Genomic DNA, 22,006 nt, shown 5'->3' with positions numbered 1-22,006 from the left:
TCCAACGTGATCAAATTGTAAATGTTCACAATCAACAAGTGTGGGCTGACGAGAATCCGCACGCAATTGTGCAATCACGTCATCAACACAGATTTTCTGTGAACTTTTGGGCAGGCATAGTTGGTGATGTCTTGATTGGGCCCCATGTTCTTCCACCTACGCTCAATGGAGCACGTTATCACGATTTCATACGGGATACTCTACCTGTGCCGCTAGAACATGTGCCTTTACAAGTATGACAACATGTGGTTCATGCACGATGGAGCTCCTGCACATTTCAGTCGAAGTGTTCGTACGCTTCTCAACAACAGATTCGGTGACCAATGGATTAGTAGATGCGGACCAATTCCATGGCCTCCACGCTCTCCTGACCTCAACCACCTTGACTTTCATTTATGGGGGCATTTGAAAGCTCTCGTCTACGCAACCCCGGTACCAAATGTAGAGACTCTTCGTGCTCGTATTGTGGATGGCTGTGATACAATACGCCATTCTCCAGGGCTGCATCAGGGATTCCATATGACGGAGGGTGGATGCATGTATCCTCGCTAAGGGAGGACATTTTGAACATTTCCTGTAACAAAGTGTTTGAAGTCACGCTGGTACGTTCTGTTGCTGTGTGTTTCCATCCCATGATTAACGTGATTTGAAGAGAAGTAATAAAATGAGCTCTAACATGGAAAGGAAGGGTTTCCGGACACATGTCCACATAACATATTTTGTTTCTTTGTGTGTGTGAGGAATGTTTCCTGAAAGTTTGGCCGCACCTTTTTGTAACACCCTGTATAGCGTACCCTGTGTGGTGCACAACACGCCAGTTTGCTCGAGCCATCATGAAGTTGGACAGTTGGTCAAGATTCCTTTCGTAGTTTACCTCCGATCCTTATTGCACCTTCCATTTTATTTTAATGCATGATATAAATGTAACAAATCTCTCAACTTTAATTTCGATATGGGCAATTGAAGCTGGTTTGGCCATTTTCCTAACAGCGAAGCCCTCTATTCTTTCCCATAGCTCACAAAGGAAGTCATCACTACTGGGTAGGTCTCCTATTTTGACAACCTTGTCCTAAATCTAACATCTCCATATTCATGCCAGTTTACATAATGGACACTTCCAAAATGTGATTTCATTCTCATTAGATTTTCAGAAAAGTGGGGATAGAAACTCGCATTTGGTTTACCAACAAAGTACAGAATTAGTACAACTACAGTAAATCATACAGATCAGCCAACCGTTGACCTATTCTGCAATATGTCAGGCCATGACGTCTTCTGTTCTTCCTGAAAGCATCCCAAACACAACTGGCTGTGAATTCAGTCCTCTCAACGTTCAGCCTTACTCAACATAAATTATCACTATTTTTTAGAAAGAATAATAAACTTTTAAACTTGTGCAAAGTTTGAAGACAACTAGCACCTGTGAACATGCTATAAATACTGCTGATCAATCATCTTGACTGCAGAAGCATCGAACCTTGGTCCCTGTTGCAATTGCCTCCACATGAGTGCTAACTTTTGCAGCATTCAAGCAGAAACGACCAGACAATATGTACTACCATCATTGTCTTTTCACAGATATAATTTTCCTTCACTGCATTACAGACACTGTTCATCCTGTGGACAACTAGTCACAGCACCATTCCACCATACTATGCAACTTTGGTTTAATGGAAGTGCAGCTGTGCTGAAAACAAATGTGGTAGCCCCGATCATACTGATAGCTGTGATAAAGCTCCCCAGCAAGCTTCATTCATTGTTACGCAGTGTCACGAAATTTTAGTATGCTAGCATGTGCGGCTCACTCACACTGAGGATAACCTTTTGGTTACCAACTGACAAATCCATTATATAGTCACTGTGCCAATATGGCAATATTAGGGACTTAAAAACGGGATCCAGCGTGACTTAATAACTATACACAGGGAACTGTGCAAACTGACTGCTACTTTGGAAGCAACCAAAGCTTCACAGATTTTTTTTGTACAGCAGCCATGCAACAGTTGCATGTTTTGATTAGATTAGATTTGATTTACTTTCATTCCAATTGATCCGTAGTGAGGAGGTCCTCCAGGATGTGGAACATGTCAGAAAAACAACAATACACGACAAATAGTTACAACCAGAACAAGTAAGCTAATGTACCATTTCACAGGACCCAAGTGGAATGATCGTCATTTTGTTAATGAACACTGAGAGTCATTTTACAAATACTAATGCACTGAATTAAAAATAGAAAAGTTTTTTATTTATTTATAAGGTAATAAACATGTAATACAACTACTGTAATACTTATTTTCAATGAACACATTACTGCACTGAAATTGTGCAGAAGTTATGTTGTACTTATATACAAATCAGTTGGTTTTACTAAGAAATTCATCAATGGAGTAGAAGGAGTTGGCCACCAATAAATCCTTTAGGCTTCTCTTAAACTGAATTTCATTGGTTGTTAAGCTTTTTATGGCTGCTGGCAAGTTATGGAAAATGTGTGTTCCTGAATAATGCACACCTTTTTGCACAAGACTAAGTGACTTTAAATCCTTGTGAAGATTATTCTTATTTCTAGTATTGATTCCATGAATTGAGCTGTTGGTTTGAAAAAGTGATATTTTTAATGACAAATTTCATTCAGGAATAAATATATTGGGAAGCAGTAGTTAGTATCCCTAGTTCCCTAAACAGGCTTCTGCAGGATGTTCTTGAGTTCACACCACATATAACTTACTGCACGTTTTTGTGCCCGGAAAACTTCAGCTTGGCTTGATGAATTACCCCAAAAAATAATCCCATATGACATTATGGAATGAAAGTAAGCATAGTATGCCAACTTTTTTCATTTTTATATCCCCTATGTCTGACAAAATTCGCATTGCAAACAGAGATTTGTGAAGACGCTTGAGCAGTTCTGTGGTGTGCTCCTCCCAGTTGAATTTATTATCAAGCTGTAATCCCAAGAATTTAACACTGTCCACTTCTTCTATCTTCTTGTGATCATATGTTAGACACATACTCTTGGGACACCCCTTACAAGTTCTGAACTGCATGTAGTGTGTTTTTTCAAAGTTTAGTGACAAAGAATTGGCTAGGAACCAGTGATTAATGTCCACAAATATTTTATTGGCTGATCTTTCTAAGACTACACTTTATTTGCTATTTATTGCAATGTTTGTATCATCAGCAAACAAAACAAACTTGGCATCTGCTAATGTTACTGATGAAAGGTCATTGATATACACAAGAAAAAGTAAGGGCCCAAAATGGAACCTTGTGGGACCGTACATGTAATCAGTTCCCATTTGGATGATGCCTGATAGCTTGATACATGTCTCTTTCCTAGTAACACCCTTTATTTCCTGCCAGAGATATAAGATTTGAACCATTTTGAAGCATTTTGCTATTATACTATAATATTCTAGTTTACTTAAAAGGATATTGTGATTTACACAGTCAAATGCCTTTGACAGATCACAAAATATACCAGTTGCCTGCAATTTTTTGTCTAATGAATTAAGCACATTTTCACTGTAAGTGTAGATAGCCTTCTCAATATCAGAACCTTTTAGAAATCCAAACTGTGACTTTGACAGTATGTTATTTGAGGTAAGATGGTTATAAAGACTGTACATTACTTTTTCGAAAATTTTTGAGAATGCTGGCAACAGTGAAATTGGATGGAAATTTGATGCTATTTCTTTATCTCCCTTCTTAAACAGTGGCTTAACTTCAGCATATTTCAGCCACTCAGGAAATATTCCACTGATAAACGACTGGTTACACAGATAGCTTAATATGTTACTTAGCTTGGAATCACATTCTTTAATTAACTTTGTTGATATTTCATCATACCCACTAGATGTTTTTGATTTTAAAGATTTTATGATGGACATTATTTCTGTTGGGGTAGTGAGGGTCAAATTCATATTATGGAAGTTAGTTGAAATGTCTGGTCTAAGGTAATCCATAGCAGCATCTACCGAACCTGACAACCCCATCTTTTCAGTAACAGTTATAAAATGTTTGTTAAAAAGTTCTGCAACACTATACACATGTCACCAATGTATCATCTACTCTTAATGCTATTTGTTCCTCTTCATGTCCGGTTCTACCGGTCTCCTCCTTCACTATATCCCATATTGTCTTTATTTTGTTATCTGATATGACTATCTTTTCCTTGTAACATATTTGCTTTGACATCCGTATTACAGTCTTTAATATTTTGCAGTATTTCTTATAATGTGCTATAGCATCAACATTGGAAATGTTTCGGATTGACAGATACAGTTTTCTTTTTGTTTTACAAGATACCACTATTCCTCGAGTAATCCATGGCTTCTTTGTAGACTATGCTATAACCTTGGTAAGTTTTGGGGGAAAGCAGTGTTCGAATAAGGTAAGCACTTTACTAGCAAAAATGTTATATTTTTCATTCATGCCATGAGCACTGTGAACATCAGTCCAGTGAATGTCTCTGAGGAGTGTCCTAAAATAATCAATTTTTTGCTTACTGATTACCCTCTTGAGCTCAGATTTAACAGATTTTATATCCTGTTCAGTATTAGCATTTAACAGAAGGAACTGCTTGTCACCTTGCTCCTACCATTCAGCCAAAACTGCAACAGAGACTCAGCCCTAACTTAGTGCCAGCGGAAACCTTCCTGAAAACCATAACTAGTAATTCATTTCATGGATCAGTACACAAGCAAATGACCAACTCCATGTAGGAATCAACCTGGCTGTATTATTGCACTGCTGCTGTTGTAAAACTGTCAGGATCGATAGATGTGTTAACTGTGCAGCTATCCCTGTCAATAATTTGCACCAGTTGCTAATCTGAGTGTTATCGCCTTCTTTCCCTGTCGCCTGTGTAGCTGCTTATGAATGTAATATTTGGCGATGGATATCCTGATTGTTTACAAGGGTTGTACATCAGACTGTCATGTAGTTCGAATTTCAACTGTACATTCACACTAATTATTAGAAGCATCCTACTTTATTACCCTCACTACTGTCGCAAATTGCGAAATTGCATTAATTTTAGAGGAAACCAAAGAATTCCCTTGCTCTTGCACTGTTGTTGCAAGGCACAAACCTTTATTTATGCCCACTGCAAACAAATTACAGTATTTGGTAGTACAGCCAACTATTGTAGCAGTTCTCTGCTCTGGCCATACTATTACTCTTGAGACTTATTGAGTTTCTCTAACAGCAGACTTTTATTCAACTTTCTTATTATAATGTATCACACCCACCATTAGGTTATCTGTTCATTTAACTTACACACACAATAGCTTTGAACTTTTTCTGTTAATTTCCCTGAAACACCTTTTATGCTGGCACCCAACCGACAGACTGCCTGCCTACACTACCAAAAAAATCAAAGACTCGCCTTCTGCAAACCATTGATGAATACTAGCTTGGGAAAATTGCAAGTTACCATTGACCATGACACTGCACACATCACTGAGTGGAGTAAGCTGGAATACCTACATTGAGTGGTTGCCTTGGTGTCATCACTCTCCCAGTCACTGTAGTTGTCCTCAGATTGGTTATATGATCATATGTAATCAAGGATATTGTGAATTATTGAGATCACCAAAACCAGTGGTGCATGAGCAGCAGCTGTTGGGTAATTTTATACTTAAGTGAATTTTGGATCCTGGCACAATTCAGTCACAACTCGTTTACGACTGAGCATTAGGAGATTGGATGCTAATATGTATTAGTTTGTTTACATTGTATAATTTTGTCATTTTTCTTATTTTTCAAAATGGGAGAGCATTACTTTCCACTTAGATAAGGACAAAACCAATGAGGTAGGATTTAACAATCACTACCAATTAAGTACATGAAATATTTAATAAAACATCTGGTGCAACATACTTCCAGAAACATGTAAACAACTTGTCAAGTCCCTATCATGTAGAACTGTCTACGCATTGTGTTCCAAACGTGGACATTCATGCTATTAAGCAGGTTGTTATATTTGTTGTTACATTTACTAATGCAGGATTAGTACTAACAGAACAAATGTATACACTATCAATGACACACAGAGCAAATCTCTTTAGAAAACATACCTGAGTAAAATAATTGCCATAATCAAGTTTCTCCAGTGTTGAGTTTACTAGCCTGAGTGAAGGAACTGCCATAATATATGGGTACCCAATTGCTAACATTGTTTCTAAAATGCAGAGTTACAAGTAATACATGATGACTATGTTAGGGATAATAATCAGAAAGTCATGACATTTCCTTGGCCTTATACTGAATATTGCATGCTACTTATAATTACTGGCAAAGATAAGGATTTATCACAATTCAGAATCCTCTTGTCTCAAGATCAATAGGAAAAAATAGCAGTGTTAATGACAAACATATTTGATTCACGTTTGAGGCATATTTAGCAATACAATTTCTTGACATTTCAAACTGCAGATACGGATTTTTATATTGCCATTTTATCTGCTACCGCCCTAAAGTACACATAATTACACATTTTTTCACAATTCTACCACATTATACTGTTATTTCACAGCCATTACCATTTATTGTCTCCCTGCTACATCCATTATTTTACAGGCCTTGAGAGCACCAACCAGGGATACCTATTTGCTTAAACTAACACCTACTTGTTTCTTTCTCAAGTGGAGTAATGCATGTGTCTTGAGCGTACTCAATTGAGTGAAACTTCTGTCACAGATTACACATTTATGAGGCTTTCTTCCACTGTGAATTAATACGTGCCTATTGAGAGTGCCCAACATACCAAAAGATTTCCCACAAATCTCACATTTGTGAGGTTTCTTTCCAGTGTGAATTAATGTGTGTTTCTTGAGATTGCCTGACAAAGCAAAAGATTTCCCACAAATAACACATTTGTTAGGTTTCTGTCCAGTGTGAATGAAAGCATGTGCCCTGAGACTGCTTGACGTAGTAAAAGATTTCCCACAGATGTCACATTTGTGTGCTTTCTTTCCAGTGTGAATTAATGTGTGGTTCTTGAGATCACCTGATATAGCAAAAGATTTCCCACAAACCTCGCATTTGTGAGGTTTCTTTCCAGTATGGAAGAATGTGTGTTTCTTAAGATAGCCTAACATAGTAAAACATTTCCCACAAATCTCGCATTTGTGAGGTTTCTTTCCAGTGTGAATTAATGTGTGTTTCTTGAGATCACTTAACATAGTAAAAGATTTCCCACACATTTCACATTTGTGAGGTTTCTTTCCAGTGTGAATTAATAAGTGAGTCTTCAGATGACATGACCTAGCAAACAATTTGCCACAAATATCACATTTGTGGGTTCTGTTTGCAGTAAGTAGATCAGCCTGGGGAGTGACATTAACAGCTGTAGATGAAGCTCCATAATCATTTGATTTCTCCATATCATTTCTCATATGTGTGTAACGCCTGTCATTATAGGACTTCTTTGAAGCTTTCGAAGTTTCCTTACACGAAGACTGCTCATTGTGTTCTGTAACAGAAACTTCTCGCTCACTATCCAGGAAGATACTGCTTTGATGATGATCACTATTGCCATATTTTTCATGGTTGCTAGCAGGTAAGACAGAATTCTCACTCATTCTCAAATGTTTTTTCAAACTAACATTACTGTGAAATACCTCACCACACCACTTACAAACATACAAAGGTGGTTGCGTACCATCAATGTGCACAAACACATGCATTATGAGTTTGTATTTGGAAGGAAAGCTTTGTCGGCAGAAGTTACAGCTATATACATGAAATTCCTTTTCTCTTGTACTACAGTCATATTGGGTAGCAACTGAGGACTCCTTATCAATAATCACATCATCTGTACTGGGACTCAACTCGTGTGTTGACGTCTTCATGTCTATCACCAACTTATCCTGGACTAGCCCATGGTAATAAGTTTCCTCACATAATATGCCACAGCTCACACCAGTACTCCGAGTCAATCTGAAGAGTAAGGAGAAGAATGTTAAATACTGATATACAAACAAGAAAAACAGTATTTGAGTGTCCATAAATCAAGTACTATAGGCCGCAATTCATAAAAGTGTATAAGAAATTACATATTCAGTAACTGTGAGTAATTTAAAATTACAATATTCACCAGAAGGAAAGAAATGATCATGTAAACGTGGTTTAAAACGAAAATAACCAGACGAAATTCAATAATGATCAATAAGAGCCACTGCAGATTGTGTGTGTAATTATTAAAATGGTTCAAATGGCTCTAAGCACTATGGGACTTAACATCTGAGGTAATCAGTACCCTAGACTTAGAACTACCTAAACCCAAGTAACCTAAGGACATCACACACATCCATGCCTGAGGCAGGATTCGAACCTGCGACTGCAGCAGCAGCAGCAGCAGCAGCAAAACGCTTTCGGACTTAAGCACCTAGAAGTGCTCGAACATAGTGGCCGGCTTGGAATTTTTTGATGAGCATAAAATAATTCACATTCATGTGTTACAATCTTCATACAATACAGTGCTACAAGTTAATAGTCTACACCAATTTATTTAATGTATCCAAATATTTTAAATTTATTTAATGTATCCAAAAATTTTAATTCAAAATTCTTAAGTTCAACGTATTTCAGATTTAATTAAGAGAAATAATTTTTAAATGTTTCTCTTCCATCATCTTAGCACTTAAGTGCCTTTTCTTTGTTTTGCCAACACTTTCGCCTTTGTAATGATAAATTTATTTGACCTAGTAAACAGATTTCTTTTTTGTTTGATTCCCAGTTAGTCAAGAACTAGCGTGAGCTCCAATATTTTTATTGCATATCTAGTATGGATGTTGATCAGGTGGACAATGACCGTTCATGAACAAGAATCAATATCACATCAATCAAGGGAAGAATTTGCATACTGATGAATGAATGTGACTGATACACTTGCAGATGGTTTCAATCTAAGACTGTTTTTGGCACTGAAACTTATATGAAGCCTTGCACAAAAAGGAAATACTATGGGAAAAGATGTAAGTGGTTGTAAATTTTCCAATACATTTGTAGTGAGCCTTTTTGAAAATTTTTACATCTACTCAACATCTGGTCACCTGGTATTGCAGAACACAATTGACTGAAAGACCCACATGTAAATTGCCACATCATCATCCATTAGACACAGGCTGACATATTGAGTGGCAGTGATGACAGCTGATGTATGGGCTACCCCTGTAGTATCTGGGTCCAATTTTTCCATCTGCAGTTGAACCCTTTCTCATCGGACAGAATTGTGATGCCTTTCAGGTCCCCAGTATGTGCATCATGTTGGATATGAAAGATTATGAACTACTGAAGGCATGCGTGCCCCAGTGTTTTCATCTGTTCTGACTAACTTTCGACTCTTTTCCTTTCTATTCATATATAGTTTTGTTTGGCATGGTATCTGCAAATTGAGAGTTTTTAAACCCTTGGTTGGGATCACATGGTTCTTTAACGTAACTGGTATTATGGAGTATGTCAGATTCTAGACGTTAACAACTCAATCAATAAATGTTGTCGTAACTTTTTTTAACTCAGTTACAACATGGACTTTCATACATATGGGAATGAAGTAACTGAATATTATTAATGAAGAAATAAATCCAAAACATTTGTAAGTAAGGTATCAAATGTGCACATTCCTGTTTGCCAAAGTACTAGAAATAAAACTTACAATTAAAATTTTATGCTATGCAAGTCAACTGTAAACAAACGAGAATAAGAAACAATTTGTGGAAACCTTCAACAATATATAAATTTTGATAATTATCAATTGTTTTAGAGACCATGTAAGCATTATATAGGTCCTGGGTACTTGTCATATCCTTAATCTTTATCGCACAACATTTTTCATGGCAGGTACATTCATGAACTATTCATGCAGTGATGATGGAAGTGCAAATGTATTTTATGAGCACACACACTACAGCCTGGAGAGTAACACTGCTTATGGTTTACACCACATCTGTTAAAAACTTTGGCACTACAGCTGTTATCTCTAATTTATTCCTTCCTTTGTTCTCTAAATTCTCAAACCAGATAGCTGCCATTGTTAACAAAAACCGTTACTTACAGTACCATGAAAATATTGCATCTGGATCCACCTACTAAGGAAAGGTTATCAATGTATTTGATGCCAGGTTTGGAGACTGCTGTGAATACAAGCAGGCCTATAAAGGCTTTTATGAAAGGGATATCAATAACTATTCTTTCGAATAGTTTCATACTACCGAAATTTTGTTTCGTGACCGTTGAACCTCATCTAAAATACCTTGAGGGCAATAGCACACCTGATTTCTTCAGTCTCTCGATTCCTACCCAACACATAACTACTAAGTCACAGGGCAGGAATCTGCAAAGCAATGTGCTGTTGTCTTGTACAAACATCGCTTGGGTTGTGTATTTCTCCATTTCAAAGAATTTCCCCTACCATAAAAGCAGGAATCATGGTGATACGACTATCTACTCTGTTATCACCACCACCGACCAGGCCCTCTACTGAATATGTATCACTATGTAATCTTAATGAGTATCACTGTTATCCCAAACTTCATACCAAAATATACATTGAAGTATAGCTCACTTACTCTCAGAACTAATGGATGATGTTTTGTTTGTGGGGCACTCAACTGCACAGTCATCAGCACCTGTACAAAGTCCGAATTTTTATGCAGTTATTTTTTAAACAGTCCAATGTAGCCACCGACAGAAATGATGGTGATGAAATGATTAGAACACAAACATCCAGCCACTGGGAAAAGAAAATCCGCACCCCGGTCAGTAATCAAACCCGAGATCCCATCATCCAGAGGGAGTAACACTAGCTACTAGACCACGAGCTGCAGACAGAATGCATGGAGAATAGTACGTCCATTTAGGCTGGTTTGAATGGTTAGGGAGACGTGGCACACACTGTGTAATGTGAAAGACACTGACAGAAGTCACTATAGTTATTACACTGTAACAACAGTAAACACAAGCTGTTAATTAAAAACCCCTGCTGAGTAGCAATCATAGAACGAGTGTGGTATCTCTGCCAGACGTCATACTAACTTTATTATGAATTTACTGAGGGTAAATTTGTCTTAACAGCACACTGCCTTCGTAAGCAGAAGTTGTTCCGAGGCATTATAAATGGTTGTAATTAAACTGACAGTGTTCAGGGTGCTGCAATATGGGCTCTATACTTTGCAGGATGCAAAAACATTGTAGCATGTTCATTAACTGGTGTCCTCACGGAGTATGCTCAAATGTAATTTTTCACTTTCTACCACCAGGTGAAAATATGTTGCTATAAGCAGCCAGAATGAGTTATCAGTGCAGGAAAATAGGAAAAACGACCAGAGCAATGATAATGGTGGCTCTGGTGCGTTTATGAGGATATTATCAGCTGTTACGTGTTCAAAATGGTCTACCAACTCTGCAACATGCTGTATCCATGACATGGTTAACAGTTGCCTATAGAATATCCAGTGTAAGCAGATTGTCATCATATAATAGCCTTCTGATCAGGAGTTTCTGGATACATCCCTGATAAATCTTTCAGATAACCCAACATCCACATGTCACATGAATTTAAGTTGGGGGATCTCTAAGGCCACATATCTTGAAACTGTCAAGATATAATGAAGGTCATACTGAAGGTTTCATGAAACCAACTGTTCACTCGACAACTGACATATCATGCCACACCATCTCACATCAAAATAATGGTGCAGACACCGTTGTGTTCTTTAAATGCAGGAGTCACGTTGGATAACAAGGTCCTTATCAAGTTCAGATGTCACTGTACACCTAAGCGGTCCATGATGTGTCGGTGTCTCCAAGAAACGCTGACTGAGAATGAAGGGGCTTGTGAAACCACACCACATTCACATACACTGAGTGCAGTGGATATTCCGGCACAAGATTTGGGAGGACAAACCCATATGTGACAGTTCTGTGCATTCACAGCCCCATGCAAAGCAAAATATGCTTTGTCCATCCAAAAGTTACTCATTTCCCCGCATGACAAAAATGAAGGTCAAAGTCACTTGAAGCCTATCTTGGGGCTTCTTTAGCAGCGCATGGAGATAGTAGTGTAAAATGTGCCACAAAAACTTTTGAACTGTTTACCAGGTGGTGGGGTGGTGGTGCTAGAGGCAGAAGTGGAGGTGGAGAGGGAGAGAGAGAGAGAGAGAGAGAGAGAGAGAGAGAGAGAGAGTGTGAGGGGGGTGGATATCCTCTGACAACTCTAGAGGCATCTGCTGCACAGTCGGCTATAGCTAAAAGCCACTTCACCTACTGACATTGGATTCTGCTGCACCACTCAATTCACCTATTTATTCAAATTTCTGGATAATATTCAACTCATTTATTCACACAGAGCCAGTTCACAGCCATTTCTTTCAGTGATATTCCTGCAATGTAGTGCTACTGTTCTGATAAAACAACTGTACCACCAGTGCATGGCGTTTCTTCTCAATGGCCACTTCATTTCATATGCAAAGCTGAAACCTTAACGAGGGTGTAAACCTGGACAAGACAAAAAAACTTCCCTTATTTCCCAGTTAGAAACGCCCTTTCTAAGGTGAAAACTTTTCACTGGTTGGAAGCACATTTTTACATGTTGAAAGATGGTATCATTCCCCTTGGAGCTGTAAATCTTGTGAATCCCTTGAATGGTTATGGATTTATAAACCTGTATAGATCTTTCTGGCAGTATAGGAATCTCAACCTAGTAAAAATCTAAAATTTAGACTTTCACGGCCGGAAATATCATGTCCATTATAATTAACCGGGCTGTTATGCCGTGGTCGGTTGCTGAATTCTGTGGTGATTCCCAACGTTTCGTCTCCGACTGCGGGAGACATCTTCAAGGGGGTCCGTAGCGCGATGGAAGGTCCAACACACCCACTGGCTCGCTACTACCTGCCGCTAAATTCAGTGTCCGCGGGCTCCCGCGCCGCGGCGTGACGTCACGTGTTTTGAAAACATCAGTGCAATTGGCCGCCGTCGATCGCCGTTGCCATCACCCAGTAGTGGACGGGTGGTTCACGTCTTCTTTAACACCGGCATCCATATACCGTTTAATTTCACGCCCCTCCTCCTTTCGGTTGAAATTATTTGGGTGTTTAGCGATTTCGATTGCCTTCCTGTAGAGGCTTTCGTTATATCCGCTCGTGGTCGCTAGTACTTGCGTCTCCTCGAAACGAATATTGTGGCTCCCTGGCTGGAAAGCATGCTCCGCAACAGCTGATCGTTCCGTTTCTCTTCTTCTACAATTTCCCTTGTGCTCTTCCAAACGTTTAGAAACCGTTCTTTTAGTGGTACCCACATAAAGATCACCACAGCTGCATGGGATCCTATACACTCCAGCTTTTTCCAATGGTTTGCGAGCGTCCTTGGCAGGCTTAAGGTATTCCTGTATCTTCCTGGTGGGCTTGTAAATTACGGTAATATTCCGCTTCGTCAAGATCCTCCCTTTTCTTTCCGTTACATTTTTAACAAACGGCAGGAAAACCTTAGATTTTGCAGTAGCCTGTACGTCAGTATGATTTCTGCGTGTCTGCGTCAACGCACGTTTTATTTCGGCGGACGAATATCCGTTCTTCATCAGTGCAAGGTGGAGATGTTCCATCTCAGCGTCGAGCAACTCAGGTTCACAAATATTTCTAGCTCTGTCCGCTAACGTCTTGATAACACCCCGCTTCTGTTTGTGGGGTGGTGGTTCGAATCCCGGTGCAAATAATGGTCCGTGTGCGTGGGGTTTGCGGTACACTGAGTGGCCCAAACTACCATTTTCGTTTCTAAAAACAAGCACATCGAGGAAATGTAATTTGCCGTCTACCTCCTCCTCCATTGTGAACTTAATTCTCGAGTTTATACTGTTGATGTTTGTGGAACCGGCTTAGTTCCTCCCTACCATGTCTCCACAGCACAAACGTGTCATCCACGTATCGGAACCATACATTTGGATTCTTGCTGGCAGTACCTAAGGCCTGTTCTTCGAGTTTCTCCATAAAGAAGTTTGCAATTACGGGACTTAGGAGGCTTCCCATAGCCACGCCATCCGTTTGCTCATAAAACTGTTCATTCCACTTGAAGTATGTGGTCGTCAAACAACACTTAAACAGTTCTAAAATATCGGCAGGAAAAATTCGATCCAGCTTTTCCAATACATCATTAAGTGGAACCATGGTAAACAGCGATACCACATCGAAGCTGACCAATATGTCCTCCGGCTGGACCACTATGCCATTCAATCTGCTGATGAAATGTGTCGAATTCTTATATAAAAGAGTCCGAATGGCCCACATGTGGTTTTAACAGCGTAGTCAAGAACTTGGGTAACGAGTAGGTGGGCGAACCAATGGCACTTACTATCGGTCTTAACGGCACATTTTCTTTATAAATTTTGGGCAATCCATAAAGCCTCGGTGGTAGCGCAACCGAATTGCAGAGACCTTTCTGTACACTCTCTTCAATGGAGGACTTTTTTATTAACCGCGACACAAGACTGAGAACGTTGTTAGTGTGGTCCTTATTCAGCTTCCTATATGCTTGTGGATCCAGTGAATCAGTAATTTTTCTCTGATAGTCGGCCACATCCATAACCACTGTTGCGCTTCATTTGTCAGCTGGGAGAACCAAAATACTCTCGTCGTCATTCAGGAGTTTTAAAGCTCTCTCACCCACAGTTATATATACTTTTCGGCGGTTTTGCATCGGCTTATATTCTCGCTGTTCAGTTATCGGTGCATCCTCAGGCAATCTGTACAAAACATAATATATTATGAGCTCATATAAACAATTTGATCCCCCAATTCTGATGTGTCAAACTTTTAAATAGCCAGTTTTTTTAAGTAAACAACAAAGTACTCACATACACTATTTATAACATAGTAATGTTAAACATTGCCCTGTAGCCACTGCCCACCACTCACATCCAATATACTGTCATCTGGTGAAAGCAGAAGTTAAAACTTGAAAATATTTTTAAAATGGCTCTGAGCACTATGGGACTCAACATCTTAGGTCATAAGTCCCCTAGAACTTAGAACTACTTAAACCTAACTAACCTAAGGACATCACACACACCCATGGCCAAGGCAGGATTCGAACCTGCGACCGTAGCAGCTCCGCAGTTCCGGACTGCAGCGGCAGAACCGCACGGCCACTGCGGCCAGCTAAATATTTTTAATTTTTTTTTAATGATGGGAGCGGCAATGACCTAGAAAATAAAATACGCACTGCTCAAATGTTGCAGTGGCGTACAGGTGGTTAGTGTATTCCAACGATCATAGTGTACAGAGCAGGGCGAAACCTTTTGAATCCAGGCAGGAAGTCACTTAGTTTCTTGCCTTCCGTCACCAAAATAAACCATATGCTAACCCACCTTTCAACATGATTTTGCTTACAGCTGGTAAGATACAAATTATAGTAACTATAGAGTAATGTACAGTCCTTGCCTAGTTTCATGATATTACACTACATTGCGTTACATTAACACCTGATCCACAGATCATGAATATGACATTTTGTGATGTGGAATTTGTCAGTTTAACATTAGGTTTCTTAACACAATGCAACTTTTTTTTACAATAAGTATTTCATATATAAAGACTCATCTATTGAGGAGACGTCATCATTCATAAATTCTTTTGATTTGTTCTTAGATGCTGGTTGGCTGTCTGGTAGATGATCAAAGATTTTTGTGGCAGCATAATTCACCTCTTCCTGTGCCAAAGTCAGATTTAGCCCACTGCACTTTGCTATTATCTTTGAACTGTGATTCGTCATTAATAACAAATTTAGTAAGTGAACATACATATTGTGAAAGTACTGCAAATATCACAAGTTCCTTAAATAAGTGTCTACAAGGTTATCTTGGGTGCTGTCCAACTACTAATCTGCTTTTGTGCAATGAGTACTTTTTCTCGTAATGATGAGTTTCCCCAAAACTTGATGCTATATGAGAGCAGTGAATGAAAATAGGCATATCGACAATGCCAGTTACAATTCCAGAATAAAGGAGAAATTTCCTAGTAAAAGAACAAAGGATGAGGAAATTACACATGACCTTGAAGAGAAAAGTAAATTTAATGCTGCTATACTAAGATGGAGATACTGGAGGTTGTCAGGTGTCATTGCCATCTTTATAATCGATATGAACTTCACAGCTTGGCAACAGAAATGGAATACACAATTGTGAGACTGTCCTATTTGTGCAGAAAAGGTGGACATGGTATCATTGAGCAGAAGGGAGGGTGAATGAAGCGGCAAGGGGAGTGGAGGGGGAAGAAAAGCAGAGGAGAAAAGGAGTGGAATGGAGAGGCAAGAGGGAAGGGACTGCGTGAGTAGAGGGGAGTGGGCAAGTAGAGGTCATAGAGGGGACTCCATACGTTAAAATTAAATACAGTATACTGATATGTTTGTCACCAAAATTTGCAATAACCCTAATAGCTTAAGTTGCTGAACTGAAATGTTTCATCAGCTCATCGATGTGCTCCTTCAAATTAATTTCTCATCAATGCACTCACCCAGAAATTTCGAATATTCTGCTTAGCAAACACATTATGGAAAGAGGTGGAGTTGCCATATACAAGGGCTGTTCAAAAAATTCCAGAACATTCGTAATTTCGCGCCAATGGCGTCTTGGAGCGAAATGCAGTTGGCATCCCTGCACATGCTTGTGTTTAATGTGGGTGTGCCAGAATTTTCATTGTTTTGTGTGTGTTATTGTTCAGTGCTGTATTGAGTAGATTATGTCAACACAGTTTGCGAATTTCGAGATGGCAGAGTCAGAAAATCATCAAAGATGCATTGAATTTTGCATGAAAATCAAGAAAACCTTTAGAGAGACAACTGATGCACGAACCCTATGGTGGTCAGTGCTTAAGCCATACTCAGTTTTACGAATAGTTAACATAGTTTAAATGTGGCCAGACATTTCACAAATGACCCTCATTCAGGATACCCATCACAACATGTACCAGTGATGCTGATGTTAGGAGCGTGAAAGAAATTGCGCATCCCAATAGAAGATGGACTGTCAGAGAGACTGCAGAAGACTAACATTTCTGTTGGATCATCTCATGAAATCCTGACACAGCATCATGGAATGCATCGTGTTGCAGCCAACTTCATCACACAGTTCATCTCATAATCTGTGAAGAGCTTTAGAATCTCGGAAACGAGAATGAGATGATGGGGGAGGGGGAGGGAGAGAGCAGGAGGGGGAGGGAGAGAGCAGGAGGGGGAGGGAGAGAGCAGGAGGGGGAGGGAGAGAGCAGGAGGGGGAGGGAGAGAGCAGGAGGGGGAGGGAGAGAGCAGGAGGGGGAGGGAGAGAGCAGGAGGGGGAGGGAGAGAGCAGGAGGGGGAGGGAGAGAGCAGGAGGGGGAGGGAGAGAGCAGGAGGGGGAGGGAGAGAGCAGGAGGGGGAGGGAGAGAGCAGGAGGGGGAGGGAGAGAGCAGGAGGGGGAGGGAGAGAGCAGGAGGGGGAGGGAGAGAGCAGGAGGGGGAGGGAGAGAGCAGGAGGGGGAGGGAGAGAGCAGGAGGGGGAGGGAGAGAGCAGGAGGGGGAGGGGAGAGAGCAGGAGGGGGAGGGAGAGAGCAGGAGGGGGAGGGAGAGAGCAGGAGGGGGAGGGAGAGAGCAGGAGGGGGAGGGAGAGAGCAGGAGGGGGAGGGAGAGAGCAGGAGGGGGAGGGAGAGAGCAGGAGGGGGAGGGAGAGAGCAGGAGGGGGAGGGAGAGAGCAGGAGGGGGAGGGAGAGAGCAGGAGGGGGAGGGAGAGAGCAGGAGGGGGAGGGAGAGAGCAGGAGGGGGAGGGAGAGAGCAGGAGGGGGAGGGAGAGAGCAGGAGGGGGAGGGAGAGAGCAGGAGGGGGAGGGAGAGAGCAGGAGGGGGAGGGAGAGAGCAGGAGGGGGAGGGAGAGAGCAGGAGGGGGAGGGAGAGAGCAGGAGGGGGAGGGAGAGAGCAGGAGGGGGAGGGAGAGAGCAGGAGGGGGAGGGAGAGAGCAGGAGGGGGAGGGAGAGAGAGCAGGAGGGGGAGGGAGAGAGCAGGAGGGGGAGGGAGAGAGCAGGAGGGGGGAGGGAGAGAGCAGGAGGGGGGAGGGAGAGAGCAGGAGGGGGAGGGAGAGAGCAGGAGGGGGAGGGAGAGAGCATGACCAATACAACACAGATCCTTTATGAACATGGTGAAGTCTTTTGAAACATTTTCAGCTTTACTTGTTTCCATACCTATAACGATTTGAGGTTCAGTGCTTTCTTTTAGCATTGAGCCCTGGTTCTTTTCTAATGCAGCTACGAGAATTTACAACTTCAGTACTTATTGTGGTTTTATCTACCCTTTTCCGGTTGTCTACTTGCAATATTTGAAACTGACGCCCTTTCTGCACTCATCTGAGACCATCACACCTAAAAAAGCCCCGTCTCCCCTACACATCCCCCAGTCTCCCCTACACATCCCCCACACTTGTGTGGAACTGCTTCCTTTGTGTAATGGATTTTCCTGACCAATTTAGCAGAAATCGTGAACTACCACCTTTTAGCGCTAGTCGAGGAATCTGCAACCTACACAGTTGCAGAACTGTCTGGGACTCTGATTCAGACCTTCACTCCGCACTGTACCAAAGAACCACTTTCAGTTGTGCCCATGATGCTACAAATGGTGGGCTCCACCATCATCTCGTAAACGAGACTGTGAGCAGTACTATTTCAGGTAGTCGCCTGTAACTAGATATAATCTCTTCCAATCCAACGTGGTACATATTGTCAACACCAACGTGAGCCACCACCTACAGCTGACTATGCCACACTTCTCATGGCATCCGGAAGCACCCACTCCTCCCCCCTCTGACTATGCACACAGAAAGCACAATGGATTCCTTCCGGTCCTATGCAGCCATATCTCTAAATGGCTCCACTACACACTTAACATCAGAGTTTCCAATTAACAGTAATACTACTGCAAATGCCCAGTCTAGCATGCTGAGATGCTTCCTCTGGAACATGCCAAGTGATTTCATCTGGCTTTTAGATTTCATCAGCCATAGGCAGCACCCAAATCTTTTCATCAGATGAACTGAGCAGGCTCTGATTGGCAACATGGAAATTCTTTCACTGCCGCTCACACACTGGAATGACTTCCCACTCACAAACAAGTGAAAGGTCAATCTCAGTGTGGGCAGTACCCAAGGTGACTGCAGCAATGGACCAATCGGTGGAAAACACTGCCTGGAGCTGTGAGCTAAGTATCACGAACTTGGTTCACAGCAATTACTATATCTGCCCATACCAGAGTTGGCATGGTAAACACACACACACACACACACACACACACACACACACACACACACACACACACACACACACACACAAGTTGAAGGCAAGGAACACTGACAAAATTTAAAGTAACTCGCTTCTAACGAAAACATGCACCAGCTCACAGTACTCTGATGTGCTACTACTGCTACTACTATGAGAGCTATCACTGGATTTTACGATCTATGTACTGCAAGTAACACAAAACAAGTGAGTGATGCAATGCAGACAGTGGCTCTATGCACTACACAATTAATAAAGTGCATAAATGTGCCTGATAAGTACATAAATGTGCACAAAATACGGGAATTGAAGATCATCACCACAATTATAACTACAATAATAGTAGATGACGAGGAAATATACTAACAGCAACTGATAAATAAATCGCTCACTGGTAACAAACATCAAAGGATAATGATGTCAAGTTATGCATCAAAAGTCCCTGTTCTGAGCCAGTTCAAGTATTAATGCTCATGCTGATGAACAGAGAAAATGAGCAAATAAGCTAACACAATGTGCTTTCCTTCAGGAAAGGCAAAGTCGTTACAGCAGCAGACGTCTGGTGTCAACATAATGTTGTTCAATCAAACCAACTGTTTGAATATCAGTGAGTGTAAGCAACCAGTGTCAGTATAATATCAAATAGGGTGGTAGTACTTTAAAACTATAAATTTAGTGATGACAAAGTATACTTCTCCTTAGATGAATGACATTGACCATGCAATGTGTCAGAGCAGAGTTCAACCTTGTTCCACAGGAAAGTTTGTTCCCCCCAATGTTACTGTTTCTGTAGGGCATTCAGTTGGTACAGTTAAAATATTTAACAACAGAGCACAGATCTGCAGGAGCAGATGGCTACGAAGGAGCAGATTTTTAACATTTTAATGAAATGCAGTACAGGATGAGCTAATGTGTTGGCAAAGAAGGCAATCACATAGCCTCCAATTCTATGACACACTGTGCAGTGATCTGCTGTCGACAGTTTGCCAAACTTTCCACCCATTGGAAACGACCATAGCTCAACTCCATGATGCATTCTCTGCATTGATGGAAGTGGAAATGTATGATTCAACATTAACAGAAGTGAGCACTGAATTATGATCTTATTCAAGTTAGTTTATACACCCAGCTATAAGTAAGTTTATAAAACCCCTCCATTTCAATGTAAATAAACTATTTACCACCATAACCAACTAAACCAGCTGTAGCAGCTCCACATAGTGCGGGTAAAATAGTCGAATTTAAGTATAGAAGACTGAACAATCTATCTCCAGAGAATATATAATATGATAACCAAATGAAATCGTAAATCAATTACGACTGCTTACAGTTCCAGCCTGTGCAGAGAATCGAGCTTATCTGAGCTTCGAAAAATATGCATCGTCGCGTGATTCTGGAGAGAGTTGTTCATGAGCTTTACAGACCTGCATGCAGAATATTTCTGATAATACGAGGAATGGATTAAGTATGGCAGGCTGACCTCTTAAATATGCAAGACTACTTACAAACCAATAATGGTTTAAAGTACATTCTAATGGTCACAAACATTCCAATTTCGCATGGGCTTACCTTTGAAGGTGAAGACTGGGGAGGTGGTTTCAGAGGTTTCTGAACAATTGTTGCAGACAGGAGTATATTGACTGCCCAATAACCTTGAGGCATACCACATAAGTGAATTTTACGAGAGGCATTTCAAAGCAGAATTGGAATGATGTGGGATAAATCACAATTCAACATTCTCCCATTTGGAAACTAGCACTGCCAAATGGTTGAACTGGACAATCAAAAAACTAATGTGGAAGCAATTTAATCTTCAACATAAGTGCAAATGGCTGAACATACAGCCAGAAATCATTGCAAGTATAATCACATTATTAACCATTCTATTAAGAACAAACCTATTGGTGTCAGAAACGAATTACAGAAAATCTTTGAACCCAATATGTTCCTCATAGAGCAGGTCATAAAATGTCGAGTGAACAGGGCATTGATGAAATATCTTTGTTTCTCATCAAAGCTCAACAGCTGGGTGAACACTCGAAATTTGCTATGTAATACGAAAAGCAAACCTCAAACCATGCAGTAGTGTGACATGAGTGCTAGGAAACACATCAACAGAGTTGAAGGTGGTATTCTTGAGTATCTGCCATTTGAACTTTGTATCTCTCGATACAATTTCTGTGGAGCTGGAAAAAAATTGAAATAGCGCCTGGCTTATGGTGATAAGGGCTTTAAGGTTCTGGACAATGTATGCAAAAAGCACAACATTGCCTGCACTACAAATGAATATAATTATATTGCAGACTAAATATTCATTGATAAGGCTGCACAGGTATTTCAAGGGATGGATATTGATTTAGGACAACCTATTTCTGCATATGTGGTTGATAAGGCAATGTTTTCTAGAACTTAAATTGGGTACTGGACTAAACTTCAAGCAATAATGAATGCAGCTCACTGCACACTAAACAAGAAGAACCTATGGGGTGTTTAAGAAATTGCATCAAATCAATGGTGATAGCGGCAAAAAGGAGGAAGGAAACGATGTGTTAAAACGCCCAGATTCCTACCAATACCAAAGACATCTGGTGGAATAATATTGTTCCTGATACCTAAATTTGCTGGGCTGTCAGCTCTGGTTACATAAGCTAGGAGAGCTGCTATCATATTCCAAGCAGTAAAGAACGCCCGAATAAGCGAAAAGCAAGTACAAACAGCT

The 22,006-nt window shown here is 40.7% G+C and overlaps 2 protein-coding genes across 2 annotated transcripts in view; both read right to left on the bottom strand.

The window, feature by feature from the left end:
• The window catches only part of LOC124719889 (zinc finger protein 726-like), a 609,944-nt gene that overhangs the window by 484,665 nt on the left and 103,273 nt on the right, over positions 1-22,006 (bottom strand). The gene's annotated exons all lie outside the window — the stretch shown is intronic.
• LOC124719888 (zinc finger protein 708-like) overlaps positions 5,846-22,006 on the bottom strand; it is a 119,661-nt gene continuing 103,500 nt past the window's right edge. Inside the window, exon 6 of the mRNA XM_047245067.1 lies at positions 5,846-7,944. Coding sequence (XP_047101023.1) covers positions 6,609-7,944 — 1,336 coding nt within the window. The 3' untranslated portion in view covers positions 5,846-6,608. The remainder of the gene's footprint in view (positions 7,945-22,006) is intronic.

Source organism: Schistocerca piceifrons, chromosome 11, assembly GCF_021461385.2.
Source record: "Schistocerca piceifrons isolate TAMUIC-IGC-003096 chromosome 11, iqSchPice1.1, whole genome shotgun sequence".
In the NCBI taxonomy this organism is placed as follows: domain Eukaryota; kingdom Metazoa; phylum Arthropoda; class Insecta; order Orthoptera; family Acrididae; genus Schistocerca; species Schistocerca piceifrons.
Note: the sequence above shows the minus strand (reverse complement) of the source record. Positions and strands in the feature narration are given on the sequence as shown.